The 16,774-nt window shown below is 40.3% G+C and overlaps 2 protein-coding genes across 2 annotated transcripts in view; one reads left to right on the top strand and one right to left on the bottom strand.

Moving 5' to 3' along the window:
- tweek (transmembrane protein KIAA1109 homolog tweek) overlaps nt 1-16,774 on the bottom strand; it is a 443,660-nt gene that overhangs the window by 183,083 nt on the left and 243,803 nt on the right. The window lies entirely within an intron of this gene.
- On the top strand, nt 4,446-5,287 carry LOC108374595 (uncharacterized). Its single transcript, XM_017630579.1, has 4 exons — nt 4,446-4,541; nt 4,612-4,778; nt 4,837-5,056; nt 5,115-5,287. The coding sequence occupies exons 1-4, from the start codon at nt 4,446-4,448 to the stop codon at nt 5,232-5,234; spliced, it is 603 nt and encodes a 200-aa protein (XP_017486068.1). The 3' UTR covers nt 5,235-5,287.

Below are 16,774 nucleotides of genomic sequence, written 5' to 3'. Positions count from 1 at the left end.
ACAAAGTACAGAGCCGCAACAATGTCCTCAAGTCGCTGGCCGGCAGCACTTGGGGCAAAGATAAAGAAACGTTGTTGGCAACATACAAGGCAATTGGCCGGCCGGTTCTGAACTACGCAGCGCCCGTATGGTCGCCGGGGACTAGCAGGACGCAGTGGATGGAGCTGCAGACCTGCCAAAACGCGGCATTACGAACTGCGACAGGATGCCTCCTGATGACGCCTCAACACCACCTTCACGACGAGGCCCAGATGCTCCCACTAAAGGAGCATAACATAATGCTCTGCAAGCAGTTCCTCGCTGGGAGCCACAGACGTGGGCATCCCAGCGGGCAACTGCTCGCGGAAGAGCCCTCGCCACGGCACGTCAGGAGGCATCTTTACGAACTGACAGACGAAGTCCAGAGGTATATTAAACAACCTCTGGACCCGTCAACCTACCGACAGGCCCTGAACGGCATTCACAAAGAATCAGTCTCAAGTTATGTAGACTCCCGCCCTCTGAATGCCGTTGTAGGCACACAACCACTGGACTTGGAATGGACAGAACTTTGTCTGCCTCGGGAGACCCGCACTACAATAGCCCAACTTCGCTCTGGCTATTGCAGCAGGCTCAGCAGCTACCAGAGCAGAATCAACGAGGATGTGCCCAACCAATGCCCGGCATGTAGAGAGTCGCCACATGACTCCCGGCACCTCTTCACATGCCCTGAGAATCCCACTCAGCTAACGCCCCTGTCCCTATGGGCAGCCCCTCTGGAAGTAGCACACTTCCTGGGCCTCCCCCTAGCTGAAATAGACGACAACGTTGATGGATGAACCGCCCCGAACGGGGCTTAGTAGCCGCTACAACAACAACAACAACAGGCCTATAAGCGACACTTTACCCTTTCTTAAAACTCTAGAGAGACTCTTCGACGAATATATTCGACGGAATATTAAAACTGGTAACCTCTCCTCAAATCAGCATGCATATTTCAAGGGGAAATCCCTGGAGACCGCACTGCATGAAATCGTATCGAAGATTGAAAAAGGATTGGCCTTAAAGGAATACACGCTCGGAGTTCTTCTCGATATCGAGGGTGCTTTCAACAAAGTCTACCCGAAGTCTGTTGTTAACTCGCTTCTCATGGCGGGGGGGCAGCGAGGGCTGGTGGATTTTGTTGAGCTCCTCCTCGGAAAGAGAACTATTCTATCAGATCTGGGGGATGGTTCTATTACAAAGTATGTCACCAAAGGCACCCCCAAGAGGGCGTTCTCTCCCCTCTCCTCTAGAATCTGACAGTGAACACCCTACTTCTAAGCCTAAAGACCACCGGTTGTCAGGGCATAGCGTACAAACGTGGCAACGGGCAAACATCTTCAGGTCCTGAGGGAGTTATTGCAAAACGCACTCGGTCTGGTAAACATCTGGTCCAAGGAATGTGGACTTAGTGTCAATCCTGCCAAGACGGAAATAGTACTTTTCACAAGGAAGTATAAAACTCCCTTATTTAAACCTCCCACCCTAAACGGGGTGGCACTTACTCTCTCAACCGAGGTCAAATACCTTGGAGTCATTCTAAATAAGAAACTGGACTGGAAGCGAAATGTTGAAGACCGCTCCTGGAAGGCCAATACTGCCCTGTATGCTTGCAAGACGGCTATAGGCAAAAAATGGGGAATAAAACCACATAAAGTACGCTGGATGTACACAGCTGTGATAAGACCTATCCTTTTCTATGGGGTCACCGTATGGTAGCCTGCAAGCTTAACAAAATTGTGGGTAGCGGGATCTACTCTGAAAAACTCGCGCAAAATTTTAGTTTTCGCCTACCGGACCATTGTAGCGTTTTTCAAGCAGAATTAAAAGCCATAATGGAGGTGGCTCGGTGGCTTATAACCTCCGCCCCTCCAGGACGGCCTATTTCTATCCATTCTGACAGCCAGGCTGCTAACAAATCTCTCAATTCTAACGAAGCAACGTCCAAAGTAGCCATAGAATGCACGATTGGGAGAATTCTATCATTCTTGCATAGAATGCAGGAAGACTCTCAACCTGCTGGCACCAAAATGCTCCTTGCCTGTTGTATGGGTCCCTGGACATGGGGACATCCCTGGCAACTGCCTAGCCGACGAGCTGGCAAGGAGAGGTACGGAAATATCTGTAGTCAATTCTGCTCGGAATGCGGGCATACCTCTAACCTCCTGCAAACACAGACTAAAGGCGAAACTCGTTGAGGAGGGAAATATAAAGTGGGCTGTGGAAACCACCTGCCATACTACCAGGCAAATTTGGCCAAAGAATGATGTAAAGCGATCCATAGCTCTCACCCGGCTAGACCGCTCCTCTCTCAGATTGGTAGTCGGGGTAATCACCGGACACTATCTGATGGACACACACGGAAAAAGGTTAGAATACCCCACCAACGATTTCTGTCGCAGTTTCAGGGATGACACCATTGTTACGCCCTGGCCAACATGCGCAACCAATTCTTCAACAAGTACTTTCGAGATTGTTTAGCCGATTTGAACTCGGCGAACGTTCTCGACTTTTTGTGCTATATAAAACGCACTCGATGGTTCAATTATTAAAGGAGGGAAAGAAACAAATGGCTTCGGCCAGTGGTATCACAACGGGCTTTTCCAGTCCACGTGTGCTCCGCGCTCTGCGCGGGGCAGCCACTCCAACCTAACCTATGAGCATCTGAAAATTTTAGGGCAAAGTGTGGTTTAAGAGAAAAATGGTTGATAAGTTTATGCTATAAATATGTATGCGTGCGTGCATATTCCATTATTTGTTCTCAAAATGAATAAAAACAATAATATGCTTACAAATAATTAATAACACTATGTAATAAATTGTTTTAAAAATGGATGTGAACTTCAAGTTTGTATTTTAACAAAGTATTAATTTTATTTTTGTTATTTATGGCCTTATAACAATTATATTCAACAAAAAACTACCAAACAACCAAGTTCGAAAATAATAAAAAAAAAACAAGTTTGGTTGGAAACAATCCAAATTGCCACCGAAGAATACCGTCATGACAATTGCAAAATACATGCACACTTTTTCACTAATACATGCATACATTTCCAATTGTCTCAATCACTGTCTTGATTATTTTCAAGACAGTAAATCGGACAATGATTTGACGTATGTAGACAATAATTTTGACGTCTTGTGCAAGAAAGAAGAGAAAGTCATAACAAAAGAACTAAAATAACAGNCTACCAGGCAAATTTGGCCAAAGAATGATGTAAAGCGATCCATAGCTCTCACCCGGCTAGACCGCTCCTCTCTCAGATTGGTAGTCGGGGTAATCACCGGACACTATCTGATGGACACACACGGAAAAAGGTTAGAATACCCCACCAACGATTTCTGTCGCAGTTTCAGGGATGACACCATTGTTACGCCCTGGCCAACATGCGCAACCAATTCTTCAACAAGTACTTTCGAGATTGTTTAGCCGATTTGAACTCGGCGAACGTTCTCGACTTTTTGTGCTATATAAAACGCACTCGATGGTTCAATTATTAAAGGAGGGAAAGAAACAAATGGCTTCGGCCAGTGGTATCACAACGGGCTTTTCCAGTCCACGTGTGCTCCGCGCTCTGCGCGGGGCAGCCACTCCAACCTAACCTATGAGCATCTGAAAATTTTAGGGCAAAGTGTGGTTTAAGAGAAAAATGGTTGATAAGTTTATGCTATAAATATGTATGCGTGCGTGCATATTCCATTATTTGTTCTCAAAATGAATAAAAACAATAATATGCTTACAAATAATTAATAACACTATGTAATAAATTGTTTTAAAAATGGATGTGAACTTCAAGTTTGTATTTTAACAAAGTATTAATTTTATTTTTGTTATTTATGGCCTTATAACAATTATATTCAACAAAAAACTACCAAACAACCAAGTTCGAAAATAATAAAAAAAAAACAAGTTTGGTTGGAAACAATCCAAATTGCCACCGAAGAATACCGTCATGACAATTGCAAAATACATGCACACTTTTTCACTAATACATGCATACATTTCCAATTGTCTCAATCACTGTCTTGATTATTTTCAAGACAGTAAATCGGACAATGATTTGACGTATGTAGACAATAATTTTGACGTCTTGTGCAAGAAAGAAGAGAAAGTCATAACAAAAGAACTAAAATAACAGTTAGTTTTTAGCTTAAATAGCTCGCGCGAAATGCGTATTATAATACAACGTTCACGCCCGACATTTTTGCTCAAAATGAATTGTCATAACTATTGTCAGGACGCCTACGCCACGGAGACAATTATCAGCGTTTTTGACTACTAATACGTATCTTTATTGTCTTGACAGCATTGTCTAATGTAAACACGCCGCAATATTTCTACTTGTTTCAAATGAAAATTTTATGTGAAAAGTTTCATATCATAGATAACGTCAAGATGTTTTCAAGGCAATTTGCAAGAAATGTCGTATTACTTTGAAATAATAACAATATACAGCATATTTATATATTCGATTTACTTGCAAGTCGGAGGAACGCAGCAATTAAGTATACATAATGTATGTACGCATATATGTACACATAAGTTCACAAAACTAGCCCTTTTATCTGGTAAACGTTCAATTGCAGAGGAAGCATAAGGAAACTAAAAGGAGCGTCAGTGACCCTACTAAAGGCTTAACTGATACTGAAATCGATATGGCGCTGGATGATCTGTCACTCTCGGACTTGAGCATCTTGAGCAAACTGATTGACAGGCCAAATGCGCCAGATTACGATTATGCCAATTATGATAGGTAACAAAAATAGCTTGTAAAGTTTTAACCCGCACTTATGCATATTCGTAATTTGTAGCCGGAACTATGCTTTGGGACCACCTCGTGATCACACTTTCGACGATGACCCTATCGACTATGGGATCAATAAAAACTACTACGACGATATCGATGGGCTGCCGGGGGATGCGCGAAATTTTATGTATTTCAAAATACCACGCCAGAGTTTGGTGCCCATCATGGAACGAAGGAAGAATCAACGAAATAAACGCGAAAACGATGGCCGTACAATACAGCAGGCAAGACATTAATTTTGCCTTTGGCAAAACGTCTCAATCATTCTTTATGCATTAGTAGGCTGCGATGGATGCAGAATACATTCGAGAACTGGAAAATTCCTTTCCACGTGACCAAGTGCAAAATAATAACGAGGAAAGTGAAGATAAGAGAGAGCACATACGCGTGAAGCGCAATTGACAGCACACAAAACCAAAGAGTTTTTAAATAAATATGTATGCGCGAAATTAAAAACATTCTAAAGCTGGGATCACATGATTTGTACATTTGGCTAAAAATTTGTCAAATTCATAGACATATCATGTGAACGCTAAATTACATTTGTCATTTATCAGAGAAGCCAAATATTTGCCTTCTTGTGGCAAAAGAAAAACAACCCTGGTGGCCAAATGGTGTGAACGCAATGCTGCTACATAAGCCAAATAAAAATTACGCAAATGACCAAATATCTGATTTGCCAGTTTATGACAAATGCCAGTGACAAATATACAAATATTGTTGAGCGGTATTGCCATTTCGTGCTTGTGAACCTTTGTATTTTCCAATTTTGGTAAAATTTTATTATTTAATATAATATTCGTATCCGAAACCTACCGAAAAATATCACGTTATTTGAAAACAATAATTTTAAAATATTTGCTCAAACTGAAACATGTACATATACGTATTCGCCAGTAGCTGAGTGTGCAGAGAAGCGTGCGACTATTTGTAACCTTCATGAGGTCCCAGGTTCTTATGCCGACAGACGAACATATTAAAAGTATAATTAATTTCTGAGTATAATTAACTATGAAAAAGCATATTTGAAGTTCAGAATGAAAAATTTCAGAAAACCAACCGGAAAAGTATTCGCTTCTCAACCCTTCGTGGCACTTTACTATTCACCTTTCTTTCAGTTTTCGGATCTCTTTCCGCAGTTTTTGCTGGCTATACACATATACATACATGCATATCGTCGTATAAAGTACAAAACCGCGTATCATCATTCTGCAAAATCGCGTAACTGACATTGGCTGCCAAAAATTGAATTTGCTCACACAAACTCTTGGCTTAATCCTTATCCATTCGTCCTGAAATATACTATCCAGAAATGCGATTGCTTTATAAAAAAGAGAACCATTTTGAAATATGAGTGTTTTTACTATCTAGATAATAATTTATGCAACCTCACATAGGCGGCTTTGCATTTCGTTGATACGCGGTTTTGTACTTTAAACGGCGATATACAGATTATTAAAGACGATCTAATTTACACTGTGTGACAAAAAAAAATGTATATAGCTTTTTCGAGGTTCACACTTGTTGTAGGTCTATTCAAGCAGTAAAATCTGCATACACCCTCAAAATCTGGGCTTAAGGTCAAAAACCGCGTTTTTCAAAGGGTGACGCACAGGTATATTTGCTCGTAACTTTATTTCTGTTTACCCGGTGAAAAATACGTATTTATGTATGTGATTCAAGATAAGACATTTTGCTGCTTACAACAATGTTTAAATTGATAATTTATCTTAAGAAATGGCAAAGGAATCAGTGATCGGACTTAAAAAAATTTGTGTGGTAGAATCTAAAAAAAATGTGGTAGATTTCAAAAAAATGTGGTAGATTTCAAAAAATTTGGTAGATCTCAGGTTTTGGATCAAAATTTGTACAAAAATTAAAAAAAATCTGCAAGGTTTCTCCTAAATTGCAAACATTTTAATTAGAATCTAAAACAAAATTAATTTTAGTATAATAAAGTGCAAGATTGAAGTTGATAAGAATTGCGTAGGTTTTGGCAATTTTTTTCCTTGACAATTTCGAACATATTTTGAAAGATTTCTGCAACCTTGCAGAGTGCTGCCAGCTTTTCTTTTTATCACATCACGATGTAGCGAAAAAATGTGGCCCGTTCCAAAAATGCTGCTTGGGATTTGCCGATTTTGACAATTCTCAAGTAAAAGTAAACAACGCTTTAGAAATTTGAGATGCACTGAAATTTGCTAATGCTTTCACAAAATAGCCGGTTTTTATCATTTTCGCTATTAATTCTTTTTATAAATCATATGTTTTGCAATTTAACACAATAAAACCATGTTTGATGTCGAAAAATTGAATATTGAGAAAATTTACTATTTTACAGTTTATTTTATCCTCCCATTCTGCCTGTTGTTAGTGTTTAGTGTTGGACAATTTTTGACTTAAAATTAAAAAAAATATGTTGAGCAAAAATAAAACTACTCAAAAACGCGAATATGTGGTAGATTTCAGACCTTGTGTGGTAGGTGTGCTCAAAAAAGTGGCAGATCTACAACAATGTGGTAGAAGTCCGATCACTGAAAGGAATCTTACAGAGTATATCGATGGCTGAGTGGAAGATCGATCCATCTCGGCAACCAGTTCGAAAACGCCCTATCTCAGAAAATTTTTTAACAACGCGCTATCTCAGAAAACTTTTCAAGAACGCCCTACTTCAGAATTTCATTGAAAAACGGCCTATCTCAGCTGCCGATTCAAAAACGCCCTATATCAGCTTATTTTCAATGTATTTTCGTATGAGATAGGGCGTTTTTGAAATGAATTCTGAGATAGGGCGTTATTCAACAAAATTCTGAAATAGGGCGTTTTTCAATCAAACTTTGAAGTAGGGCGTTCTAGAAAAATTTTCAGAGACAGGGCGTTTTTGAACTGGCTTTCGAGATAGGTCGATCTTCCACTCTGCCATCGATATGCAAAATTTAAATTTTTAACTTTTTTTCATTTTAAATTACGACTTGTCCGACTATTTTGTTAACTAGTATACATACATAGGGCGCCCATTCTCAAGACAAATTAACCATTTATAAATGGTTGTAAACAACGAAATGTTTTCTCTTAAATGGCATATGTAGTATTTTTCCTCGGGCAAACAGAAATAAAGTTACGAGCAAGTATATGCTTCAACCTTTTTACCTACAGCCCAGATTTTGAGGGTGTATTCAAAATTCTGAGTACCTGTGCGTATATATTATTTTTGTTTATTTCACTTCAAATCCCACGAAATCATAAATGCAAAAGTATGGTTGACACCGTCATCATCATCATAAGTATTTATGACCAAATGGTTAAATCGTGTGAATGAATGTGGACAATATTTGTCACTTTACTGCTGTGCGCAAATGTGTGCCAAATCATTGGATCTTTGGCAGCCAAATCGTCTGATCGCTATCCAAATGCGTAAATGTGGACAAATCTAAATTTGGCATTTTGTGTAGAAATGTACAAATCGTATGATCCCTGCTTAACAAGGCGAATTTAATAAGGTGGTGTTGGGACGACATCTGATTTTTCGCCGCGAAGAACATTACGTCAAAATGATTTGCTTCTTGTAATTCATATTGTCGTTACGCGTATAATTTGTTAGTGAGTCAAGTTTTCTCAAGTGGGCCACCCAAAGTTAACTTTTCGATTTTTTATATTTCATTGACCGATTTTGAAAGTTAACATGGTGTGCAATATTGACCCCAAAGATATTGCGCGTAATTTAATTTTTTTGACGAGTTATTTGCAAACAAATTTTTATGTAGGCTTTTACACTTGTTGAAATATTTCAGCAACCATTCATTCGAATCGTAATGATTTTTTGACATTTTGACTTCTCATATACCTAGGAAAAGAATTCAAAAAGCATTATTTGCGCTAAACATCCAATGTTACTTTCCTAAAAAAAATTACTGCACCTTTGATTGACTTAAAGCTTTTTGCCAAAGAAATGAACCGAGTTTAAAAACATATAATACAAATGAACTGAAAAGCAAAGAAAAAATAATAATTAGATAATTCTTGATTTGATACTTAAGTTCTAAAATTTCATTTTTTGCTTTCCAGTTCATTTGTATTATATGTATATATTTCTTTTTGTTCATTTTTTTGGTAAAAAGTTTGAGTCAATCAAAGGTACAGTATTTTTTTACGAAAGTAAATTTGAATGTTTAGCGCAAATAATGCTTTTTGAATTCTTTTCCTAGGTATATGAGAAGTTGGTAAAAAAAAATTCAAGTGATTAAAAAAATTAAATTTTTCATAAAACAAGAATCGAAAGTTTGCAAACTGGCCACTTTATTTTGTTGCCCAATAAGTTCCCTAATTGCCGTCAAAAAATCAAAATATTCGAATGAATGGTGGCTGAAATATTTCAAAAAGTGTAAAAGCCAGTATTAAAGTTTGTTTGCAAATAACTCGTAAAAAAAATTAAATTAGCGCAAAATCTTTGGTGTCAATATTGCACACCATGTTAATTTTGAAAACCGGTCAAAGAAATATAAAAAATCGAAAAGTCAACTTTGGGTGGCCCACTTGAGAAAACTTGACTCAGTGTAATATTTTACATTCATATATACATCAGACTGCATCTTCTCTTCTTCTTATTTGGCGCTGTAACCGCCTAAGCGATTTTGGCCGAGTCCAAAACAGCACGCCAGTCATTTCTCTTCTGTGCTAACTGACGCCAATTGAAAATGCCAAGTGAAGCCAAGTCCTTCTCCACCTGGTCTTTCCAACGCAGAGGAGGCCTTCCTCTTCCTCTGTTACCAGCATCGCGGCCCGCGTTGAATATTTTCAGAGCAGGAGCGTTTCTGTCCATCCGAACGACATGGCCAAGCCAGCGGAGCCGCTGAATTTTAATTCGCTGCACTATGTCTATATCGTTGTAAAGCTCATACAGCTCATCGTTAAATCGTCTGCGATATTCGCCATCACCAACGCGTAAAGGTCCGTAAATCTTTCGCAGAATCTTTCTCTCGAAAACTCCAAGAGCCGCCTCATCAGATGCTTTCATTGTCCATGCTTCCGCGCCATACACCAGCACAGGCATGATGAGTGACTTATAGAGTGTGATCTTTGTACGACGAGAGAGGACTTTACTTCTCAATTGCCTACTCAGCCCAAAGTAGCACTTGTTGGCAAGAGTGATTCTCCGTTGGATTTCAAGGCTGACATTATTATTGGTGTTAATGCTGGTTCCCAAATAAACGAAGTCGTCTACTTTTTCAAACTTGTAACTGTCAACAGTGACGTGGGTGCCAAGACGCGTATGCTCTGACTGTTTGTGTGCTGACAGGAGATACTTCGTTTTGTCCTCGTTCACCACCAGACCCATTCGCTTTGCTTCTCTATCCAATCCCGAGAAGGCAGAACAGACGTAGCCCTTGTTTTTACCGATAATATCGATGTCGTCGGCATACGCCAGCAATTGTACGCTCTTATAAAGTATTGTGCCTGAGCGGTTCAGTTCTGCGGCTCTTATTATCTTCTCCAACATAAGATTAAAGAAATCACACGAAAGGGGGTCCCCTTGTCTGAAACCTCGTTTGGTATCAAACGGCTCGGAGAGGTCCTTCCCTATTCTGACGGAGCTGGTGGTATTGCTCAACGTCATTTTACACAGCCGTATTAGTTTCGCGGGGATACCAAATTCAGACATCGCGGCATAAAGGCAACTTCTCTTCGTGCTGTCGAAAGCGGCTTTGAAATCGACAAATAGATGGTGTGTGTCGATCCTATTCTCGCGGGTCTTTTCCAAGATTTGGCGTATTGTGAATACCTGATCTATGGTGGATTTTCCAGGCCTAAAGCCACACTGATAAGGTCCAATCAGCTCGTTGACGGTGGGCTTCAGTCTTTCGCACAATACGCTCGATAAGACCTTGTAACCTATGCTTAGAAGGCTAATCCCGCGGTAGTTGGCGCGAATGGCGGGGTCACCTTTCTTGTGGATTGGGCAGAGCACACTTAAATTCCAGTCGTCGGGCATGCGTTCATCTGACCATATTCTGCATACGAGCTGATGCATGCACCTCATCAGCTCCTCGCCGCCGTACTTGAATAGCTCGGCTGGCAGGCCGTCAGCTCCAGCAGCTTTGTTGTTTTTCAGCCGCGTAATCGCTATTCGTACCTCGTCATAGTCAGGCGGTGGGACAGCTACTCCATCATCATCGACTGGGGACTCGGGTTCGTCTTCCTCACTACTTTCAGCGCTGCTACCATTCAGTAGGTTATAAAAGTGTTCCCTCCACAATTTAAGTATATTCTGGACATCGGTCACTAGGTCGCCATTGTTGTTCTTACAGGAGTTCGCCCCGGTCTTGAAACCTTCCGTAAGTCGCCTAACCCTCTGGTAGAATTTTCGGGCGTTCTTCCTGTCGGCCAGCATCTCAAGCTCTTCGCACTCACGTATTTCGGCCTCTCTCTTCTTATTGCGGCAAATACGTCTCGCTTCCTTCTTCAGTTCCCTATAACGGTCCCACATGGCTCGCGTTGCGCCCGATCGCAGCGTGGCCCTGTAGGCGGCATCTTTTTTCTCTGCGGCTTCCTGACATTCCTCATCGTACCAGTTGTTCTTTCGGGCTCGCTGAAATCCAACTACTTCTTCGGCGGCGGTACTTAATGATCGGGAAATGTGGTTCCACTGCTCGCGTACGTCGGATTGTTGAAGAGTGCTCTCAGAGAGCAGGTGTGTGAGTCGAGTGGCGAATAAATTGGCCGTCTGTTGTGATTGCAGCTTTTCGACGTTAAGCTTTCCTTGCATTGTTGGGCGCACATTTTTTGCTGCACAGAGGCGGGTGCGTATCTTGGCTACAACAAGATAGTGGTCCGAGTCGATGTTTGGCCCTCGGAGTGTACGTACGTCCAAAACGCTTGAAGCATGCCTTCCGTCTATCACAACATGATCGATTTGGTTTCTCGTTTTTCGATCTGGAGACAGCCATGTAGCTTGGTGGATGTTCTTATGCTGGAACCTAGTACTACATATTACCATATTTCGGGCCCCGGCGAAGTCGATCAGCCTCAGTCCGTTATCGGACGTTTCGTCGTGGAGGCTGAATTTTCCGACAGTGGCGCCAAAGATCCCTTCCTTGCCCACCTTGGCATTAAAATCGCCAAGCACGATTTTGACATCGTGTCGGGGGCAGCGCTCATATGTACGTTCCAAGCGCTCATAGAAGAGATCCTTGGACGCCTCATCCTTCTCTTCCGTCGGGGCATGGGCGCAGATGAGCGAGATGTTGAAGAATCTAGCTTTGATGCGGATTGTGGCTAGACGTTCGTCCACCGGGGTGAACGCCAGTACTCGGCGACGGAGTCTCTCTCCTACCACGAATCCAACACCAAATTTGCGCTCCTTTACGTGGCAACTGTAGTAGACGTCGCAAGGCTTCACGCTTACTTTACCTTGCCCCGTCCATCGCATTTCTTGGATGGCGGTGATGTCAGCCTTTGTCTTCCCGAGGACATCAACCAGCCGGGCAGAGGCACCTTCCCCATTAAGGGTCCGGATATTCCAGGTGCATACCCTTAAATCATAGTCCTTTATACGTTTGCCGTGGTCGTCATCAGAAAAAGGGGGTCTCATCCGAGGCTGTTTGCTTCTTTTCATTGGGCGGGGTTTTAACGTGGCGGGACCCAAACCCAGCGCACGCGAAGTTTTACGCCTTCTCACTTTAGCTCGCTCCCAAACGGGTGTTTGGTTGCTACCCAGAGGATACGTGGATATAAATATCCGGACGTTGTGAGCTGCGATTTGAACCGTACGCACAAGAATCGCTTCTGGCAACTCCAAAAGTCAAAAGTTTTCCACTTCTGCGCACGGAACCATCCTCCATCAGACATCAGACTGCATCACTCCTCATAAAAAAACGGTACTGTGTTTCCATTGGAATTATAAAATCTTGTATGTTTTAAGACAAAGCTGCTCACTCCATAAGCACTTGTAGCACATTGTCTTTGTTTTGTCCTGAAGTATAGGCACATATGTACATGATACAAAAATATAAGGTAGTTTCATTTATTGACATTCGTTGTTGTTGCCGACCACTTGACTTTTAACAAGTTTATGACATTTAGCTAAAATCATGATACCAGATTCACAGCAGCAAAATTTTTGTTTCTTGAAAAAGTAAAAAAAAAAATTAAGTTAGTGAAGGTGGATGAAAATATCAAAAGATAAGTCTTGCGCGTTTCCAAACTGCTAGAATTTGGTACACCTGTGCAAAGGTTCGAAAATAAAGTTTTTTTCTTTTCCGAGGATAGAGTACGTAATACGATCTAATGTAGTTTGATGACAAATTGCTGACCCAAAGTATTTTTAAACCTCTAAACGATGTACCGTTGAAGAGGGAGGAGGTCGAGTTAAAATGATGCCCTGCAACTTGTAACAGTACCAATTTTCGGATTCTCGGAATTTTCTACTAAAGATGTGGCGCTGCTAAAATATATATATATACACTAGCAGAGCACCCGACGTCGTTCGCGGTAAACAAATCAAAATATAAAATAGTAGTACAAATATTCTGTTCAGCATAAATTAAAGAAGACAAACTATTTTCTTTCTATTTAAATTAATACATCCTTATGAACCATACTTTTAGCTTTATCGTGCTCCAACTACTATATATTTGACATCATTTTCTGTACTACAAATCTTGTTTCATTATTAATATTAGCTGGATTAAGGTAACGATAGAGTTTTTAAATTAAAATTAGTCTACTACGGTACATTCCGTTTAGCTGCATGTTCGCGTCACTGTTTTGGTACAGCTGCACTTTTCCGGTAGAATGTTTATTTCGGAAGAAGTTTTATTCATAACGAATGAACATTTTTCGTCTAACAGCATCGCGGGATCAAACAAAAACGATTTAATATTTCCATTTCAAAGTGGTCTAAAGACCGTAAGGTTTAAAATAACCAAGTTTTAAATATCCAAGCGATATAATAGCCGAATACGTATTTATCCCCCTTTTACAAACTCATATTTATATACTTTAATCTAAACACCTCCAATATATACATACATATGTCTACATACCAAATTCCAAGTTCATGTGACTATGGTCCCAAATTTATGGCTGATTAAAAATTCCACGCCTACGCTCCACGTTACCTTATACAAACTCATGTATACAAACCTTTCTATAAGCACTTACCATGGATATGCATTCATACCAAAGTTCATATTCTTGTGAATTATAGTTCCGAAGTTGTAGCTGCTACAAAATTTCAACTTCATGTGACCTGTTATTTCTGTTAAAAATTTCACGCCCATGGGATGTGTCACGCCCTCTTGTACAAACTCAACCCTGCTATAAGCACTTCCCATAGAAATAGTATCTGAATTCCAATTTCATTCTCATGTGACTTATGGTTCCGAATTTATAGATGGTAAAAAATTGTACGCCTATGGGATGTGTCACACCCCCTTTTACAAACTCATTTATATATAGCCTACTATAAGCAACTACCATAGATATATATGTACACCATATTTCAAGTTTATGTAACTAATGGTTCCGTAGTTATAGCTGATAAAAAATTTAGACGCCTATGGAAAGTGCCACGCCCCCTTTTACAAACTCATTTGTATATGCCTGACTATAAGCGCCTACCATAGATATGCCTGCTTAGCAAATTTCAAGTTCTTGGGACTTATGGTTCGGAAGTTATAGCTCCGCGCCAATGGGGTGTGTCACGCCCCCTTTTATAAACTCATTAATATGTAGCCTACTATAAGCAACTACCATAGATATATATATGTACACCAAATTTCAAGTTCATGTGACTAATGGTCGTAGGTGATACAAATTTCCATGCCCATGGAAGGTGCCACGCCCGGTTATACAAACTTATATATATGTATATATACCCTTCTATAAGCACCCACCATAGATACGTCTGCGTACCAAATTTCAATTTCATGTGACTTGTGGTTTTGAAACTATAGCCGATAAAATTTTCCACGTGTATGGGATGTGCCCCCCTTTTACAAACCCATTTATATATACCTTACTATAAGCACCTACCATATATGCGTCTGCATATCAAATCTCAAGTTCATGCGATTTATAGTTCCGGAGTTATAGCTGATAAAACATTCCAAGTCAATGGGACGTGCCACGCCTCTTTTACAAACTCACTTATATATACCCTACTATAAGCACCTACTATAGATACGTCTGCGTACCAAATTTAAATTTCACGTGACATATGGTTCCCAAGATATAGTTGATAAAAGGTCCACGCCTATGGGATGTGCCACGCCCCTTTTTACAAACGCATGTATATATAGCCTACTGTAAGCACCTACCGTAGATATGTCTGCATACCTAATTTCAACTTATGGTTTTGAAATTATAGCTGATACAATTTTCCACCCCTATTGAATGTGCCACGTCTCCTTTTACAACCTCATTTATATATGCCTTACTTTAAGCGCCTACCATAGATATGCCTGCATAACTAATTTCAACATATGGTTTTGAAATAATAGCTGATAAAAATTTCCACGCCTATGGGATGTGCCACGCCACCTTTTACAAACCCATTTATATATACCTTACTATAATCACCTACCATAGTTATGTCTGCATACCAAATTTCAAGTTCATGTGACATACATATGTTTCCGAAGTTATGGTTGATAAAATATTTCCCGCCTATTGGATGTGCCACGCCCTCTTTTCTAAACTCATTTAAATATACCTTACTATAAGCACCTACCATATATATGTCTGCATACCAAATTTCAAGTTCATGTGACATATGTTTCCGAAGTTATGGTTGATAAAATATTTCCCGCCTATTGGATGTGCCACGCCCTCTTTTCTAAACTCATTTAAATATACCTTACTATAAGCACCTACCATATATATGACTGCATACCAAATTTCAAGTCCATAAGTTGATCCGAAGTTATGGCTGATTAAAAATTTCACGCCTATGGGAGGTGCCACGCCCCCTTGTCGAATCCGAATTTTTTCACCCTATTATAGGCCCAGGTATCATGGCAATACTCTGTCAAAATTTCGTTCGATTCTGTAAGTCCGTTTAGGCTGCAACCTGGCACATACATACAGACGTACATACATACTTCTACAAATATATAGTATATCGCTAGCTTAGAGAGCAAAGTTGCTAAGTCCATTTTTTTCAATTGTACAGGAGACACAAAAAACGTTCCTAAGTAATTTTCTTTAAGTATTTTGCAAAACTTTGAATGCAATGTTTCGCGTTTTTCATTTACCCTTTATAAAAAAAATAATAATAAAAAAATCTGCTTTTTTACAAATTTTGTAAATAATTTTGTGACTTGGCAAATTTTCTACTTTTTTCCTAAAATTTTTTTGTTGGACTTAACAAATTTTCCATGAATTTTTCCAATATGTACAATACGAAAAATCCATCTCGTAGGTACATTTTAAGAAACAATTTGTTAGAACAAACTGTTTAGGTTGTTTTAATAATAATAATAACACAAGGGAACAGTGATTTTGTTGCATCAAATGTTAAAGCTGTTTTCGAATAAGACCAATTCTTGTTAAAAATTCTGGGTTCAGCAAAAAGGTTTGGGGCATATTATTAGATAAAAGTACAGAGCCGCAACAAGGTCCTCAAGTCGCTAGCCGGCAGTACTTGGGGCAAAGACAAAGAAACGTTGCTGGCAACATACAAGGCAATAGGCCGGCCGGTTTTGAACTACGCAGCGCCAGTGTGGTCGCCAGGGACTAGTAGGACGCAGTGGACGAAGCTACAGACTGTACAAAACACCGCACTCAGGACAGCGACGGGATGCCTCTTGATGTCGCCTGAACACCACCTACACGGCGAGGCGCAAATGCTCCCGGTAAAGGAGCATAATATAATGCTCTGGAAGCAGTTCCTGATCGGGAGCCACAGAAGTGGCCACCCAAGCAGACAGCTGCTTGCAGAGGAG

The sequence above is a fragment of the Rhagoletis zephyria genome, unplaced genomic scaffold (genome assembly GCF_001687245.7).
Source record: "Rhagoletis zephyria isolate East Lansing unplaced genomic scaffold, Rhagoletis_zephyria_1.1 Rzeph_scaffold_00090, whole genome shotgun sequence".
NCBI lineage: Eukaryota > Metazoa > Arthropoda > Insecta > Diptera > Tephritidae > Rhagoletis > Rhagoletis zephyria.
Note: the sequence above shows the minus strand (reverse complement) of the source record. Positions and strands in the feature narration are given on the sequence as shown.

Bases quoted from the DNA above. Each gene is read 5' to 3' on its own strand.
- LOC108374595 (XM_017630579.1), top strand. From the start codon at position 4,446: ATGTCGTATTACTTTGAAATAATAACAATATACAGCATATTTATATAT. The intron at 4,779-4,836 runs GTAACAAAAATA...CGTAATTTGTAG, and splicing joins GATTATGCCAATTATGATAG to CCGGAACTATGCTTTGGGAC. The intron at 5,057-5,114 runs GCAAGACATTAA...ATGCATTAGTAG, and splicing joins ATGGCCGTACAATACAGCAG to GCTGCGATGGATGCAGAATA.